The 14,113-nt window shown below is 34.4% G+C and overlaps 1 protein-coding gene across 1 annotated transcript; it reads left to right on the top strand.

The window, feature by feature from the left end:
- Nucleotides 1–128: 128 nt before the first annotated feature.
- On the top strand, nt 129–10,405 carry traip (TRAF-interacting protein). The gene is made up of 16 exons (XM_056468303.1): nt 129–258; nt 352–456; nt 2,692–2,749; nt 2,832–2,918; nt 3,101–3,140; nt 3,222–3,349; nt 3,450–3,544; nt 5,320–5,433; nt 5,636–5,723; nt 5,812–5,901; nt 6,905–6,993; nt 7,083–7,235; nt 7,321–7,363; nt 7,456–7,566; nt 9,612–9,662; nt 9,763–10,405. The coding sequence occupies exons 2-16, from the start codon at nt 359–361 to the stop codon at nt 9,877–9,879; spliced, it is 1,362 nt and encodes a 453-aa protein (XP_056324278.1). The 5' UTR covers nt 129–258; nt 352–358; the 3' UTR covers nt 9,880–10,405.
- Nucleotides 10,406–14,113: the final 3,708 nt, after the last annotated feature.

The raw sequence follows: 14,113 nt of genomic DNA, 5'->3' as shown, positions 1-14,113 counted from the left end.
ACGTGTAATTTTACACACCTCTCTTAGCTTCTTCTGTAAAAATAATAAGAGAATAATTTGTTATATTTAACTTCACACGGCGTCGTTTGTTGATGACGTGCCCAAAGAGGAGGAGTCATTAGGTTTGAACACGGCGCGCCGCTTTACTCAAGTCGGAAGCTCAAAATGAACTAAAATAAACAATATAAACACGAGTATGGAGTTTAATTACGGAAATCTGTATTCATAAGACCTTTCATGCGTTTCAGTTTAATCTCGGTAAGTAAATACAGCACACGAGGATATAAACAGGTATCGCCACACGATCAGTCAACACGAAACATGCCATAAACACAGAGATGTCTGTTTCAGATCAACAATGCCTATTCGAGCATACTGCACAATCTGCTCAGATTTCTTCGACAATTCCAAAGATGTGGCTGCAATTCACTGTGGTCATACCTTTCACTATAGCTGGTAAGTGTCTTCACCTTAGCTCGTATTTGTTTTCGCTTGTGAAAGTTCATATCTATATATCCATATATAACGTTGCATCAAGCCATTACATTACATTAACTACTGCTTTTGATCCACATTACCACAATGCATATCTATCTATCTATCTATCTATCTATCTATCTATCTATCTATCTATCTATCTATCTATCTATCTATCTATCTATCTATCTATCTATCTATCTATCTATCTGTCTGTCTGTCTGTCTGTGTTTGTAAAGTTAAAAAAAAATTTAGACAACATTTTATGATTCAAATGTACAATTTACGGTTATGTATTTGAGTGACAAATTTTTATTTATTTCATCCTTTTTTACATAAAATAGTTGAAAAAAATAAGTGTTTTTGGTATCTCTGGCATGTTTATACAATTTTAGACAACCCAATGGCAATGTTTTAACTTCAGAATAGCTTGTCAACCTTTTAGTTGAAAAAACCCTGATTTTAAATAATCAAATGAACTAGTTTGTTATTCTGACAAGTTTAAATCTTCTGAAAAAAAATTCTAAAAATGCCCTTTTATTTAAAATTAAATAAAACAAATACACTCACCGGTCACTTTATTAGGTACACCTTACATGTACCAGGTTGGACCCCTTTTTTGTCTTCAGAACTGGATTAATTCTTCAACAAGGTATTGGAAATATCCCTCAGAGATTTTGGTCCATATTGCAATAGTATCTGGATGCAGCCTTTATGATGCAAGCTGAGATTGCATCGCCCAGAGATACAGTGTCATGGACAATGCACTCAGTGGAGCTATTGACATCACTGTGATGGGTAGGGTGAGGGAAGCGCATTAAAAAGCCTTTAATGCAGCTCAGCTTGCATCTGCATCGAGTCTGCAGCCAGACCCCTCTCCCATATTGACATGATAGCATCATGCAGTTGCTGCAGATTTGTTGGCTGCACATCCATGATGCAAATCTCTCGTTCCAAAGGTGCTCTATTGGATTGAGACTGGTGACTGTGAGTCCATTTGAGTACAGTGAACTCATTGTCATGCTCAAGAAACCAGTCTGAGGTGATTCGCACTTTATGACATGGTGCGTTGTCCTGTTGGAAGTAGCCATCAGAAGATGGGTACACTGTGGTCATGATAGGATGGACATGGTCAGCAACAATACTCAGGTAGGCTGTGGTGTTGACACAATACTCAATTGGTACTAATGGGCCCAAAGTGTGCCAAGAAAAAATGCCCCACACCATTACACCACCTCCAGCCTACCACTATCAGTTGATACAAGGCAGGATGCTTTCATGTTGTTGACACCAAGGCATTTGCGCCCACAGAACTGTCACTCATTGGATATTTTCTATTTTTAGGACCATTCTCTGTAAACCCTAGAGATTATTGGTTGTGAAAATCCAAGTAGATCAGCAGTTTCTGAAATACTCAGACTAGCCTGCCTTGCACCAACAACCATGCCATGTTCAAATTATCACTTAATGTTCGCTTAAATCACCATTCTTTCCCATTCTAATGCTCTGTTTGAACTGCAGAAGATCGAATTTACCATCTCTACATGCCTAAATGTATTGAGTTGCTGCCATGTGATTGGCTGATTACAAATTTGTGTTAATGAGCAGTAGGACAGGTGTACCTAATAAAGTGGCCGGTGAGTGTATATTAACTTTTTGTCAAACCTATCTAATAACACAAATGAGAGTTTTCAAATGGTCTGGTCTTTTTTATACGTATAATATCTAACTTGTATTTATTCTCTGGGATTTTTCATCAGCTTGGATTTGTTCCTGAAAACCTAACTGATTAAAAGGGATATTTCACCCCCCACCCTAAAAAAAAAAATTCTGTCATAATTTACTCCCTTTTCACTTGTTCCAAACCTTTTTAAATGTATATCTACTGTTGAACACAAAGACAGAAATATTGAAGAATGATTTAAACCAGCAGCCATTGACTTCTACAGATATTTTTGCTTTAACTAAGGATGTCAATGGCTACTTATTTCCAACATACTACAGAATATCTTCTTTTGTGTTCAACAGAAGAAAGAAATTTATAAAAAAAAAAATTAAAACCACTAGAGTCTGACTAAATGGTGGGCATATTTTCATTTTTGGGTAAACTATGCATTTAAATTGTGTATAAATAACTACCAGTATTTGCGTGTTGTTAACCATTAAATAATGTGCCTTGGTGACATTTATCCATGCTTATTTTCTTATCAACAGTCTTCTCCAGTGGTTTCAGTCAGCCCCAAACAAAACTTGTCCACAATGCAGAAAACAGGTAAAACACTGGCTGGTTGTAAACTGAATTACCCTTCTGATTAAACCAGGCTAAACTAAAACCATTTCTTTTTCTGTTTTAGGTCAGCACGCGGCACATAATTAACAAGCTGTTCTTTGACATAGCCCCAGAGGATGAAGGGGCGCCAGTGGATCCTGAAAGTTTACAGGTGATGATGTATGCTGGTAAAGGGATAGTTCACCCAAAAACACAAAAGAAGATATTTTGAAGCATGTTCGGAATTAGTAAAAAGTGGCTTTTCAGTTTTGGGTGAATGTTCCTTTTAAATGTATTCAATTCCCAGAGTGGGTAAACACATTATATATGACAAGTGCATTGTTCTGATTTTAGAATGAGCTCGATCGCATGAAAGCAGTGCTGTCTGGGAAAGGTAAGGCAGAAACCATAATCTTATGTTCTTTATCAATTTGTAAACGTCTGTTCATATCTTTGTGTGTGTTGTGATTTACAGAGAAAGAATGGAGAGAAAAGCAGAAGTCAGTTGACACTTTAAAAGACACAATCGAGAAGCAGAAGAAGGATCTGGATCGAGTCCGGAAAGAAATTGGTGATAAAGAGATGCTGTGTTCTGTTCTCCGGGTATATTCGTTTTAATTGATTAATTCAGTCTATTGGTTCAGCAAATGTTTTGGCTGTAATTTAAAGCTGGTCTTGTTTTTGTTATGCTTTCAAATCTTAGAAACAGATGAATTTCTTGGAGAGCCAGAAAAATGAAGGACAGGCAGCCAAGGAGGAAGCCAAGCGTCTCAGAGTCAAAATGAAAACCTATGAGAGGTACTAAACATGTAGCTAAGAAGGGATTTGACCAACATTGTCAACAATTTAGTGTAGTTGTATGTAAACCTCAATTGTTATTATTGTTATTGATGAAATGGAAGAAACTTTTAAAAATAATTTTGAATCACTGTTGAGGTTTTGATGCATGTTTACATCAAAATATTTATTTCGATTGGAGAAAAACTGATTCTGAGCTTAGTTTTTAACAGCAGGTGGTGGTGTATGCTTTAAAAAGCTGTACTCTGCTTGCATCCAATTCTTTACAAATACCACTTGAACCTAAAATAATCATAAATAAAGTTAGAAAAGGTTTAAGCATGTTACAAGAGTGTTCATTGTGAGCTGTCTGCATTAATCTTGTGACCTAAAAAATCAACTTGCATGACTCAGCTGAACACATTTGAGTGAGCAATTGAGTGTGTTAAAAACTAGCCTATAGTGCCATCTGCAGTTAAAAAGTGGAACAGAGTACTAAATGCTGTTTAAAAACTAACCTAGAATGCTTAACCTAGCCTAGAGAACTAGAAAACCTGCAAAAAAGCCTAGAGCGCCATCTGCTGTTAAAAAGTAGTAGTAGAGTCCTAAAAGCTGTTTAAAAACTAACCTAGAATGCTTTCTGCAGTTAAAACCTAGTCTAGAGAGTTAGCTTGTAGTTAAAAACTTGCCTAGAGTGCCATCTTAGCATTAAACTACCCCGTTTAGCAAACTTACCAAAAAAGACTAGAGTGCCATCTGCTGTTCAAAACCATCTAGAGCAGTTAAAAACTAGTCGAGCTCAATCTGCAGTTTAAAACCTAACCTAGAGCACCATTTGCAGTTTAAAAACAAGCCTAGAGCTTCATCTTAGCTCTAGAGTGTCATCTAGAGCAGTTAAAAACTAACCTAGAGTGACTTTTGCAGTTAAAAACTAGCCTAGAGTGCCTCCTGCATTTAAAAACTAGCCTAGAGTGCCACCTTAGCATTAAACTAGCATACTTGGCAAAAAACTAACCTAGAGCACCATTTGCAGTTTAAAAACAAGCCTAGAGCACCATCCTAGACTGTCATCTAGAGCAGTTAAAAAAATAGCATAGAGCGACATTTGCAGTTAAAAACTAGCCTAGAGTGCAACCTATAGTTAAAATATAGCCTAGATTGCTATCTTAGCATTACACTAGCCTAGAGCACCATTTATAGTTTAAAAACTAGCCTAGAGCACCATCTTAGTCCTTGACCATCATCTAGAGCAGTTTAAAACTAGCCTAGAGTGCAACCTATAGTTATAATATAGTCTAGAATGTCATCTTAGCATTAAACTAGCTAGAGCTCTATTTGTAATTTAAAAACTGGCCTAGAGCACCATCTTGGTCCTAGAGCATCATCTAGAGCAGTTAAAAACTAGCCTAGAGCACCATCTTAGTCCTAGACCATCATCTTGAGCAGTTTAAAACTAGCCTAGAGTGCAACCTGTAGTAAAAATATAGTCTAGAATGCCATCTTAGCATTAGCTAGAGCGCTATTTGTAATTTAAAAACTGTCCTAGAGCGCCATCTTGGTCCTACAGCATCATCTGGAGCAGTTAAAAACTAGCCTAGAGTGGCATCTGCTGTTAAAAATTAAGCTCTGAATCGATTCAAGAGAGAATAGTGATGCATTTTGGAAATCTCAGAATCCTTTTCTGGAATGATTATTTTGTCACAGTTCTAACTATATGGATAAATAACATTTAATGGCCATTTTTGGTTCCTTTTCCTATTTGTTTACATGCTTTATTGTGTGTTTCTGTCTTTTAGTTTGGATGTTGTCCTTCAAGGCCAGAGGTCAGAGGTGGAGGCCATGATCACTGATATGGGTGTTGGTCAATCTGCTGTTGAACAGTTGTCTATATACTGCATCTCACTTAAAAAGTAGGATTTACTTCACCAAATTGCAGTCAGCAAATCCTGCAATTGTATATTTAGCATAGTCTTGTTTTTAAACTTACAACCTCTTTATTTTTTATTTTCCGTAATCTTTTCAAATGACACCAGTTGGGCTGTCTTACATGCTGTTAGCATTTTATACATAAACCAAATACTCAACCTCAAATAAATGTATTTTTCTTCTCAGGGAGTACGACAATCTGAAAGGAAGCCTCAAATCATCAAATGAGATGTGTGAGAAGCTAAAAAGGGAAATGATCTCTTCTAACAGCAAGGTTTCTTTTTTTCTAACACTGTGCATAAAAACATACTTTTGCATCCATGCATTTGAGTTCAATAAGTTTTTTGTTTGTTGTTCTGCAGTTGCAGAAAGCCACTTCAGAGACAAACAAGACAAAGGAGGACATGAAGGCACTTCAGAAAGATCTGTCAAGCGCAGACAAAGAGATCACTGTTAGAAACTCACCTTTTTTATATAATATGTATATATTGAAAATATAGTAATGTAGTTATAGACAATTGGTTTTCAACCCGCAGTCTTTAAGATGCCTTAAAGGCATAGTTCACCCAAAAATGTTAATTTACTCACTTTTTACGCACACTCAAGCGGTTCTAAACCTTTTTATGATTATCTTTTGTTGAACACCAAACAATATATTGTGATGAATGTTGGAAAAAACATCCTTAGTAGGAATAATGGCTGTTTTTTACAACGTTCTTCACTATATCTTCCTTTGTTCAACAGAAGAAAAGAACTCAAACAGGTTTCAAAAAAGTGGAAGAAGAATAAATGATGGCAGTTTTCATTTTAGAGTGAACTATCCCTTTCTAATGAATTCAATTGTTTGAAAATTCAAAGTTTCAGTGAATCTCTTCAATATCTGGCATATATATTTAAGAATGAGCGTTGATTAACATGGTATTGAATAACATTAATATACACAACAAACATATACATTTTAATAAGTAAGGTCTTAAAAACGAAAATTTCCATAACAATTAGTTATTTCAAACACTAAAAAATACTTTATCGGATAGAAATTTAGATTTGTAAGCAAAATAACTTTATACAAATGTAATTATATGTCTTTTTAATTACATATAAATAAATAAATAAAGTTTTCATTTATATTTTTATTTTTAATTTATATACGGGTAAGAAAATAAACAGCATTTTCTGTACAGTAGATTTATATTTAGAAATATATTAGGGCATTGGAGCAGTTAACTAAAGTTAGAGATTATATACATATATTTTTGTTTTTCGGATTTGTTATTAAAATGCTTTAAGGTTAAAAGTTGCTTTAGAAATAAAATGCAAAGAAAACATGAATCGTAAAACCCCATTTTGGAAAAAGGCATGTGCGATAGTCAATCAGCCACAAGAGGGTGCAATTTCTCCAAACTGACTCCTACAGCTTTCTTAACTCTTGATTTGATCTCTAATGTTTCACAGAGTTTGAAGAAGAAGGTGGAGATTCTTCAGCGAACGTTAAGCACTCCAACTCGCACTAACGAGGCTATCAGCAGATTAGTGTTTGAAAGGTCAGAAATCAGCTGTATTTTGAATCCCTTTGGTTAATAAAACACTTTGAAATAGTTTTTAAAGAGAGAAATTGTACATCTGTCTCTAGCCCTGCGCCTCTGGAGCTGAAGCCTCCTGGTCATGGTCAGATGACAGACTCTCAGGAAATTGACCTCAACCTGACATTTGACATCAACACCCCTGAACATGTGGAGAAGAAACCCGTTCAGGTCCCTAAGAAGATGCGTCTGGATCCTTCAGCGTGAGTTTTCACTCTACACTCCAGTGTTTAATCACTCTGTTCTTATGATTCCTACTGATATCTGTTCATTTTCACTTTTCCACAGATCCTCATCAACACAGAACACAGAAAATACACAAGGCAGAAATGTATGTGTTCTGTTAGACTGTTAAAATATTGAAGAATAAGACTTTTTCATGTTGAGAGTTTAATATTTTGCTATGCCTGTTTTTGTTTTCAGAACGGTCGTGTTAAAGATGATGATGTCATGATGGGACCCTTGTTTAGAAACTCTCTACTCTTTAGAAAGAATGCATTTGGAAGCATGCTGGACCCCTGCAAATCTGGCACTGTAAGACACGATTCTAAGTTTTTGTAGCATACAGTTAAAGGCAAAATTATTAGCCCTTATTCTAAAAGTATATTCATTCTTTCAGAATATTTTTCAAGTGCTGCTTAATAAGTTTTTCAACAGTTTAAAAGATCTTAATTCTAACTAATTTCTTTGGTTTTTGCCATGCTGACAGCACATAACATTTTACTAGTTATTTTGGATGATACTAGTATTCAGCTTAAAATGTGATTTAAAGGCTTAAGGTTAATTAGGTTAACTAGGCAAGTTTTGTTAATTTAGCAAGTCATTTGGCTAACAAGTGGTTTGTTCTGTACTCAGTCAAAAAAAAAAAATCTTAAGGGGTGTAATAATATTGACCTTAAAAAAATTTAGGAATTTAAACTACTTTTATTCTAGCCAATCTAAAAAAAATAAGACTTTATCCAAAAGAAAAGATATTATATAGGACAGTGGTTCTCAAACTTTTTCAGCCGAGGGTCCCTTTGTGTAGGGCGAATCCTTTTGGTGCCCCCACAAAAATATAACGATGCAAAAAAAAAAAAAAACTTAAATTAACAAATTTAATTAAAACATTTTAAATTGTAGTATTCACGCTCTGGATTAATTTTTGTGAGATGTCAGTTGAGTTGACATGGTTTCAGTGCTTCAATCAATTGATCAAATCTTCAAGCGCAGTGTTCACTGTGGTCTGCCTTCACCATATTTTGTGTACGAGTGATCACGTTTACACAGTTTTATTTCATGCTAGGCTCTTCTGCATTAACCCTTTCAGCCGAGAATCTAAATTTATCTAAAGATTTAAAGTTTTAAAGAGTTTAGTCATTCATAAATCTGTTAATAGTTAACAGTTAACTGTACTGTTGTAACTAGCAATACTACAATGGAGGTTGTAGTGGTTCAGTGTCTTGACGTTTTGTTTATTTATATTCCTTTTTTTTTGTGCACTTCATAATTTACTCAGGTCGACAATCCTGACTTACACTGATAAAATATTTTCATAAATGCATTCTAGAACGGGGTATTCAAGTTCAGAGGCACATTTAAACCACTTAAAATGCAAAGAGCCACGCGTTTTAATTTGCATAATTTTAGCAGTATGGCTAACTTTAAAATGTTCATAACCAACTTATTCTATTAAAAATTATATTGAACATTACATTTAAATTAGTTAAATCAAAAAATGTAAGGAAAAAGTGGTTTAAAAGCTTGAATAAAATGCATTTAAAGTTTGAGCAGATATGTTGAGCAATAATAAATATAGAGCACTATTAGGTTTTATTATTTAATAATTCATTAGCCCTATAATATAACACAAGCAGATACATTATATTTTTATAGGCTACAGTGGCTTTACTCAGGGTGTACACAATTTTTTAAAGTTTTTTTAATCATCCAGTTATTTACCAATATTAGTAAGAGGTTAACTGCAGAGCTCATCCAGCTGTCATTATTGTAACAGGAGAGCAAACTCCGTGAACTCGCTGATGTGATGACAGCTCCATTCATTGTTATTGCAGAACTTTCTGCTGTACAATTTTAATGTTTGTTTGTCATGCTGCAAAGAGGACCATCTGATATTTGCACAATGTAAAGTGTAAAGCCTGTCGCACTGTGGACGAGGTGCAATGTTGTGCCATGTCTTTAAAATGCTATTCGTTTTCTATGACTGATTCGTTTTCTTTTCTCATCTAGACTGCATTTGTTACAAAATATTAAAATATAACATTCCTATTGTCATTTGATCCATTGTAAATCATTTTAATATGCAGATTTAGCATCATTAATAATATTACTTTACAATTATTTAGACTAATAAGTTTGAAAGCACAGCATTGATAAATGTCATTACTGTGATCATTATCAGATGCATGCTTGTTGAACAAATTTATATTAACGAATTTAATATATTATTAAATCATGTTTTGTGTGTATTTATATAGCGCATTTATTGTGTATGGCCACACACCCAAAGTGCTTCACAATCAAATAAATAAATCAAATGTTTGCAGTTTCGCCTCATGCATTTTTCTGTTTTATTGCAGGTAAGATCTGGCTATGATGGGCTCGGAGGAAGAGCCAAATTCATCCAACCCGTATCCTTATCACATAAATATACAGTTTACTGCTATTATACTAATAAATCATTTTTGTTCATTCTTTTTGTTTATGATATTTGCTTAACATGTGCATCAGTCTCCTCTTTCTGAGATTCGACCTCTTGTCATGAAGTCTAAGAGGAAGAAGGTCTCCAGGCCCGTTACAAGCAAACCCACCTCCAGCCTGACTACTCTGGACGGGTTCTTGGAATAAAACATCACCCTTTTGAGGCCCAAGAAAGACCCTTTTCCCTTAATGCCACTCAGAAATGCATTATGGGAAATGAACATTCACAGACGCTTTAATAAGGGAAGTGGTCCTTGTGAATGCTTGTTACCCATGTGGAGCTGCTGATAAACTCAAAAACACCTTAGCGCTCGCTTTTGTAAATTTTCACTAGAGACTGAAAATGGAGTCTAATGCGAGACCATGCTTGCTGAAAAATCTGTACTTTTCATCTTGGGGAGTTTTTCAGCTTGGACAGATTGAATGGTGCCACCAGGTAGTGGATGCCTTATAATGTGCTACATTTTACTAGTCGAAAGTTTAATTTATTTGACTTTGCTTGCCATCAGAATTAAACAGGGCTGCATTTCTGTCTTTGTATTTTCAAGTGTCTTTAGGTTAGAATTTACGTCTATCTTTTGTTTGTTTTGTTTCTTCTCTAAATAGTTTGATATATCAAAAATTGTCCTTTGTTTAGAAATGTATTTGTTTGAGATTTGTTTTTCTCTTGTGTCTGTACAGATGATTATAATGTGAAACAATAAAATATAGTTTTTATTAGTATTTCTATACTCGGATAAATTTTAAAATTACATTAATCACTTGTAAATAGATCAACAACAACAAAATAGTGTATAAAGCCAAATAAAAAAAAGTAGTCTTCCCATATATATGCAGCAGGGGGCGCTAAAGGTTTGCGTATTTGAAGGGGATTTAATGGACGTTTGTTCAATAATAAAGCCAGCTGAAAAACACTGGATTTGCTAAAAATCAACCTATTATGTAAATAAGTGACTACATTAAGAGAAACTACACTAAAGTACATTTAAAAAGTGTTTCTGGAAATAAATCACATTGGAATGACAAGTAATAATACTGAACATTCACATTTACATCACCAATGACATTACCTTTTAAATGATATTTAATTATAATGCAGTAGGACACGGTCTTAATTTATTCAAATGGAAAAAAAAAAAACAAAGCAATAATGGATCAGTAAATAATTGATGAAACTGATATTTATAAACGACATACCAGGTACTCTGAGAAGATTTAATAAAGTATTATTTTTTATTAGTTATAATAAAAAATAACAATTATATATGTTGTAATATATGTCAGTGTTTTTACTATATTTTATTTATAAATAAGTGCAGTCATGGTATTTTTTCAGAAAAGATTAATTTAACAAGATTAAAGGCGACTTTAAACAAACAAACAAAAATATTGCATGTTTAAAATGTTTTGTAGCTATGATTTTCAAAGAGATCAACTATTACCTCAAACATTCCTCCAGTTGTCACTAGGCATGGGACGATAACCGTTTTCAAAGTAAACCGCGGTTTTGAAAAGTCATGGATTTAAAACCGCCAAAATGTTCTGTAATACCGTTCCTAAGGTATGTGCAAGATTTTTTATTGACTTTTTTTTGTTTGTTTTTTAGGACAACAGTATCTCCAGCAGAAAAAAAAATATCCAAAAATGGCGTTTTAAATTGTAAAGAAATCTGTGTTTTTGAAACTAATGAAGACAGCAGAAGTCAATCATTTGATTTATTTAGCCTGAAATGTTTACTGTTCCAAAATATTTTAAATCTTTCAAAAAATAAAATATATTGTTTTCAAAGGGGAAAAAAGTTTTTGTTTTTTACCCAAACATTTAAAAAGAATATATTTAGAGCAGCAATACCGTGTTACCGTGAAACCGTGGTATTTTTATCCAAGGTTATCATACTGTCTAATTCTTATACCGGCCCATGCCTAGTTGTCACATCTTTCTTTTAAAAAATAAAATAAAATAAAAAACTTATAGTAAACTTCATTATTTACCTTTATTAAATCAGGGGCTGTTGGGGCCGATAAAGTCCCAGTTGTTGATTTTTATCAGCTTCCAGAACTTACTAGGATCATGCAAATTTCTATTTATCATATTAAGATTATACTCACTTTTTGCTTTTTTTTTTGTTTTTTTTTTAATCATTTGAGAACATTTATTCCTTAATGCCCTATAGTAGACCCAATCACTAATGCTATTGGTTGTTTTAGCCTTGGTCCAAGCAATATTTCTTTCTCTGATAGAAGAAGAAACAAGTGTATTAAACCAAGATTTATCTTTACCACGGACTCTAATTTTTCTTATTGGCACATGCTTATTAATCGAAGCTAAACATCATCTAAAAATAATTCCATGCCAGATCAACATCTTCCATATCACATACACAAGACACCACTGTTATACAAGTCATGTAAAATGCTCGTTTACTAAAAATTAAAAACATTCTTCTAAAATGTATTTAGGCTTATTTTTAGGTAGTTTACAATTCCTGACACACACAATTGTACAATGATCACTAACACCATTACTAAATATTCCAACTGCAGAATACTTATGAGGAGAATTTGTTGGTATAACATCAAGCAATGTGGACTAATCCATATATTTCAAATTCAATCGAGGTGTAGAGTTCATTAATTAAAAATGTCACAAACTTCCCTAAATGACTTGAAGGATTTGGATAACTAGTCCCAGTTCAAGTCTCCCAAAAAAAACGAGGATTCCATACAGTTCATTCATGTTATCCCAACCTAATTCGATCAAGCTAACGTAACACATTTAAGTGGATTGAACATAAAACAATTAAGTTGTCCTAAAAAAATCTTAAGAATTGTATTGTTTCATCTCATTACGAATCAGTAGTTCGACCATGCATCAAAAATCATTCCTTGAGTGTAAAGTACTTGAATTTAATATGATGTGGTATTTCTAGCTGCTATATTAATACAACAATAGTAATATTGCATGTTTTCTACAGAAAGTATTCAGACCCCGTTACATTTTTCACTTGATAAAAGAGGTAAAGAAGAACCCAAAGATCGCTGTCGCTGAGCTCCAGAGATGCAGTCGGGAGATGGGAAAAAGTTGTAGAAATTCAATCATCACTTCAATCCTCCACCAGTCAGGGCTTTATGGCAGGTGGCCCTACAGAACCTCTAGCCAGGGCAAAACACATGGAGTTTGCTAAAATGGTGAGAAATAAGATTCTCTGGTCTGATGAGACCAAAAGTTATTGACCTTAATTATAAACTATGTGTGGAGAAAACCAGCCACTGCCAATACGGTCCCAACAGTTAAGCATGGTGGTGGCAGACTCATGCTATGGGGGTGTTTTTCAGCTGCAGGGACAGGACAACTGGTTGCAATCGAGGAAAAGATGAATGCGGCCAAATACAGGGATATCCTGGACAAAAGCTCCAGAGAGCTCAGGACTTCAGACTTTTTTTGTGACTGTTCTTGAATGGTCCAGCTAGAGCCCTGATATAAACCAAATTGAGAATCTCTGGAGAGACCTAAAATGGCTAAAAAATGTAAGGGGGTCAGAATACTTTCCGTACCCACTGTATATTATAATACCACAGAATTAATTTCATAAAAACTAAAGCATACTACTACAGTTTATCAGTTTACTTTCAGTAATACTATATTTAAAGTTATAAATATTATAATATATAGAGTATAATACACATTATTTTGATGGTCCGTTTGTTGAATTTGAGTTACATTGCATCTACATGCCAACTAATAATCATTAGATTATAAATAGACTGTTCGGTTGGGATTAGGGTTAATGTACATTGACATGTACTTGCAAAGTTTCTTATAGTCAGGTAGATGGAGCAGTATCAACAGATATTAAGCAGACAGTCTACTAATACTCAAATGGACCATCTAAACAAAGTGTTACCATACACTTTACCTGAAAAATGGCTCAAAAAAGCTCTACTATTCTTTCATGTGAGATATTTCAGTACTGTTATCCCATCTATATTTTAATCTCACATGTCTAATATAAAGTCAGAGCTTACAGATGACTGCAAAGGTCTTGTGACGCCCTGTAGAGAATAATTTGGATCTTATCATCAGTGGCACTTCAGTATCATTACGCGCCTCTAAGCCTCTTGTGCATCGGTCCCTCTCACTTCCAATTTTGTCCTATATTCTTCATTTACGAGGAGTGCGGAGTCCCGCTGAATGCTGTTCATACTCGGGAAGGCTTCCATCAGGCTGAGGAGTCTGGGATTTATTCAGAGAGCACAAAGGGAATCTGTTTTTGATGGGATGATTACTGATCTTGAAAAAGACTCTAATGGAGCAGGTAATTGTATCGTAGAGGTTATTATTTCGCCACAGCCTCCCAGTGCATCTAGAGTACGGAGTATAA

Source organism: Danio aesculapii, chromosome 11 (genome assembly GCF_903798145.1).
Source record: "Danio aesculapii chromosome 11, fDanAes4.1, whole genome shotgun sequence".
Taxonomy (NCBI): domain Eukaryota; kingdom Metazoa; phylum Chordata; class Actinopteri; order Cypriniformes; family Danionidae; genus Danio; species Danio aesculapii.
This window is presented reverse-complemented; position numbering and strand designations above follow the sequence as displayed.

Excerpts from the sequence above, each read along its gene's own strand:
- traip (XM_056468303.1), top strand. The coding sequence starts at position 359 with ATGCCTATTCGAGCATACTGCACAATCTGCTCAGATTTCTTCGACAAT. Across the intron at positions 3,141-3,221 it reads AGCAGTGCTGTCTGGGAAAG|AGAAAGAATGGAGAGAAAAG; the intron begins GTAAGGCAGAAA and ends TGTGATTTACAG. Across the intron at positions 7,364-7,455 it reads AAAATACACAAGGCAGAAAT|AACGGTCGTGTTAAAGATGA; the intron begins GTATGTGTTCTG and ends TTTTGTTTTCAG.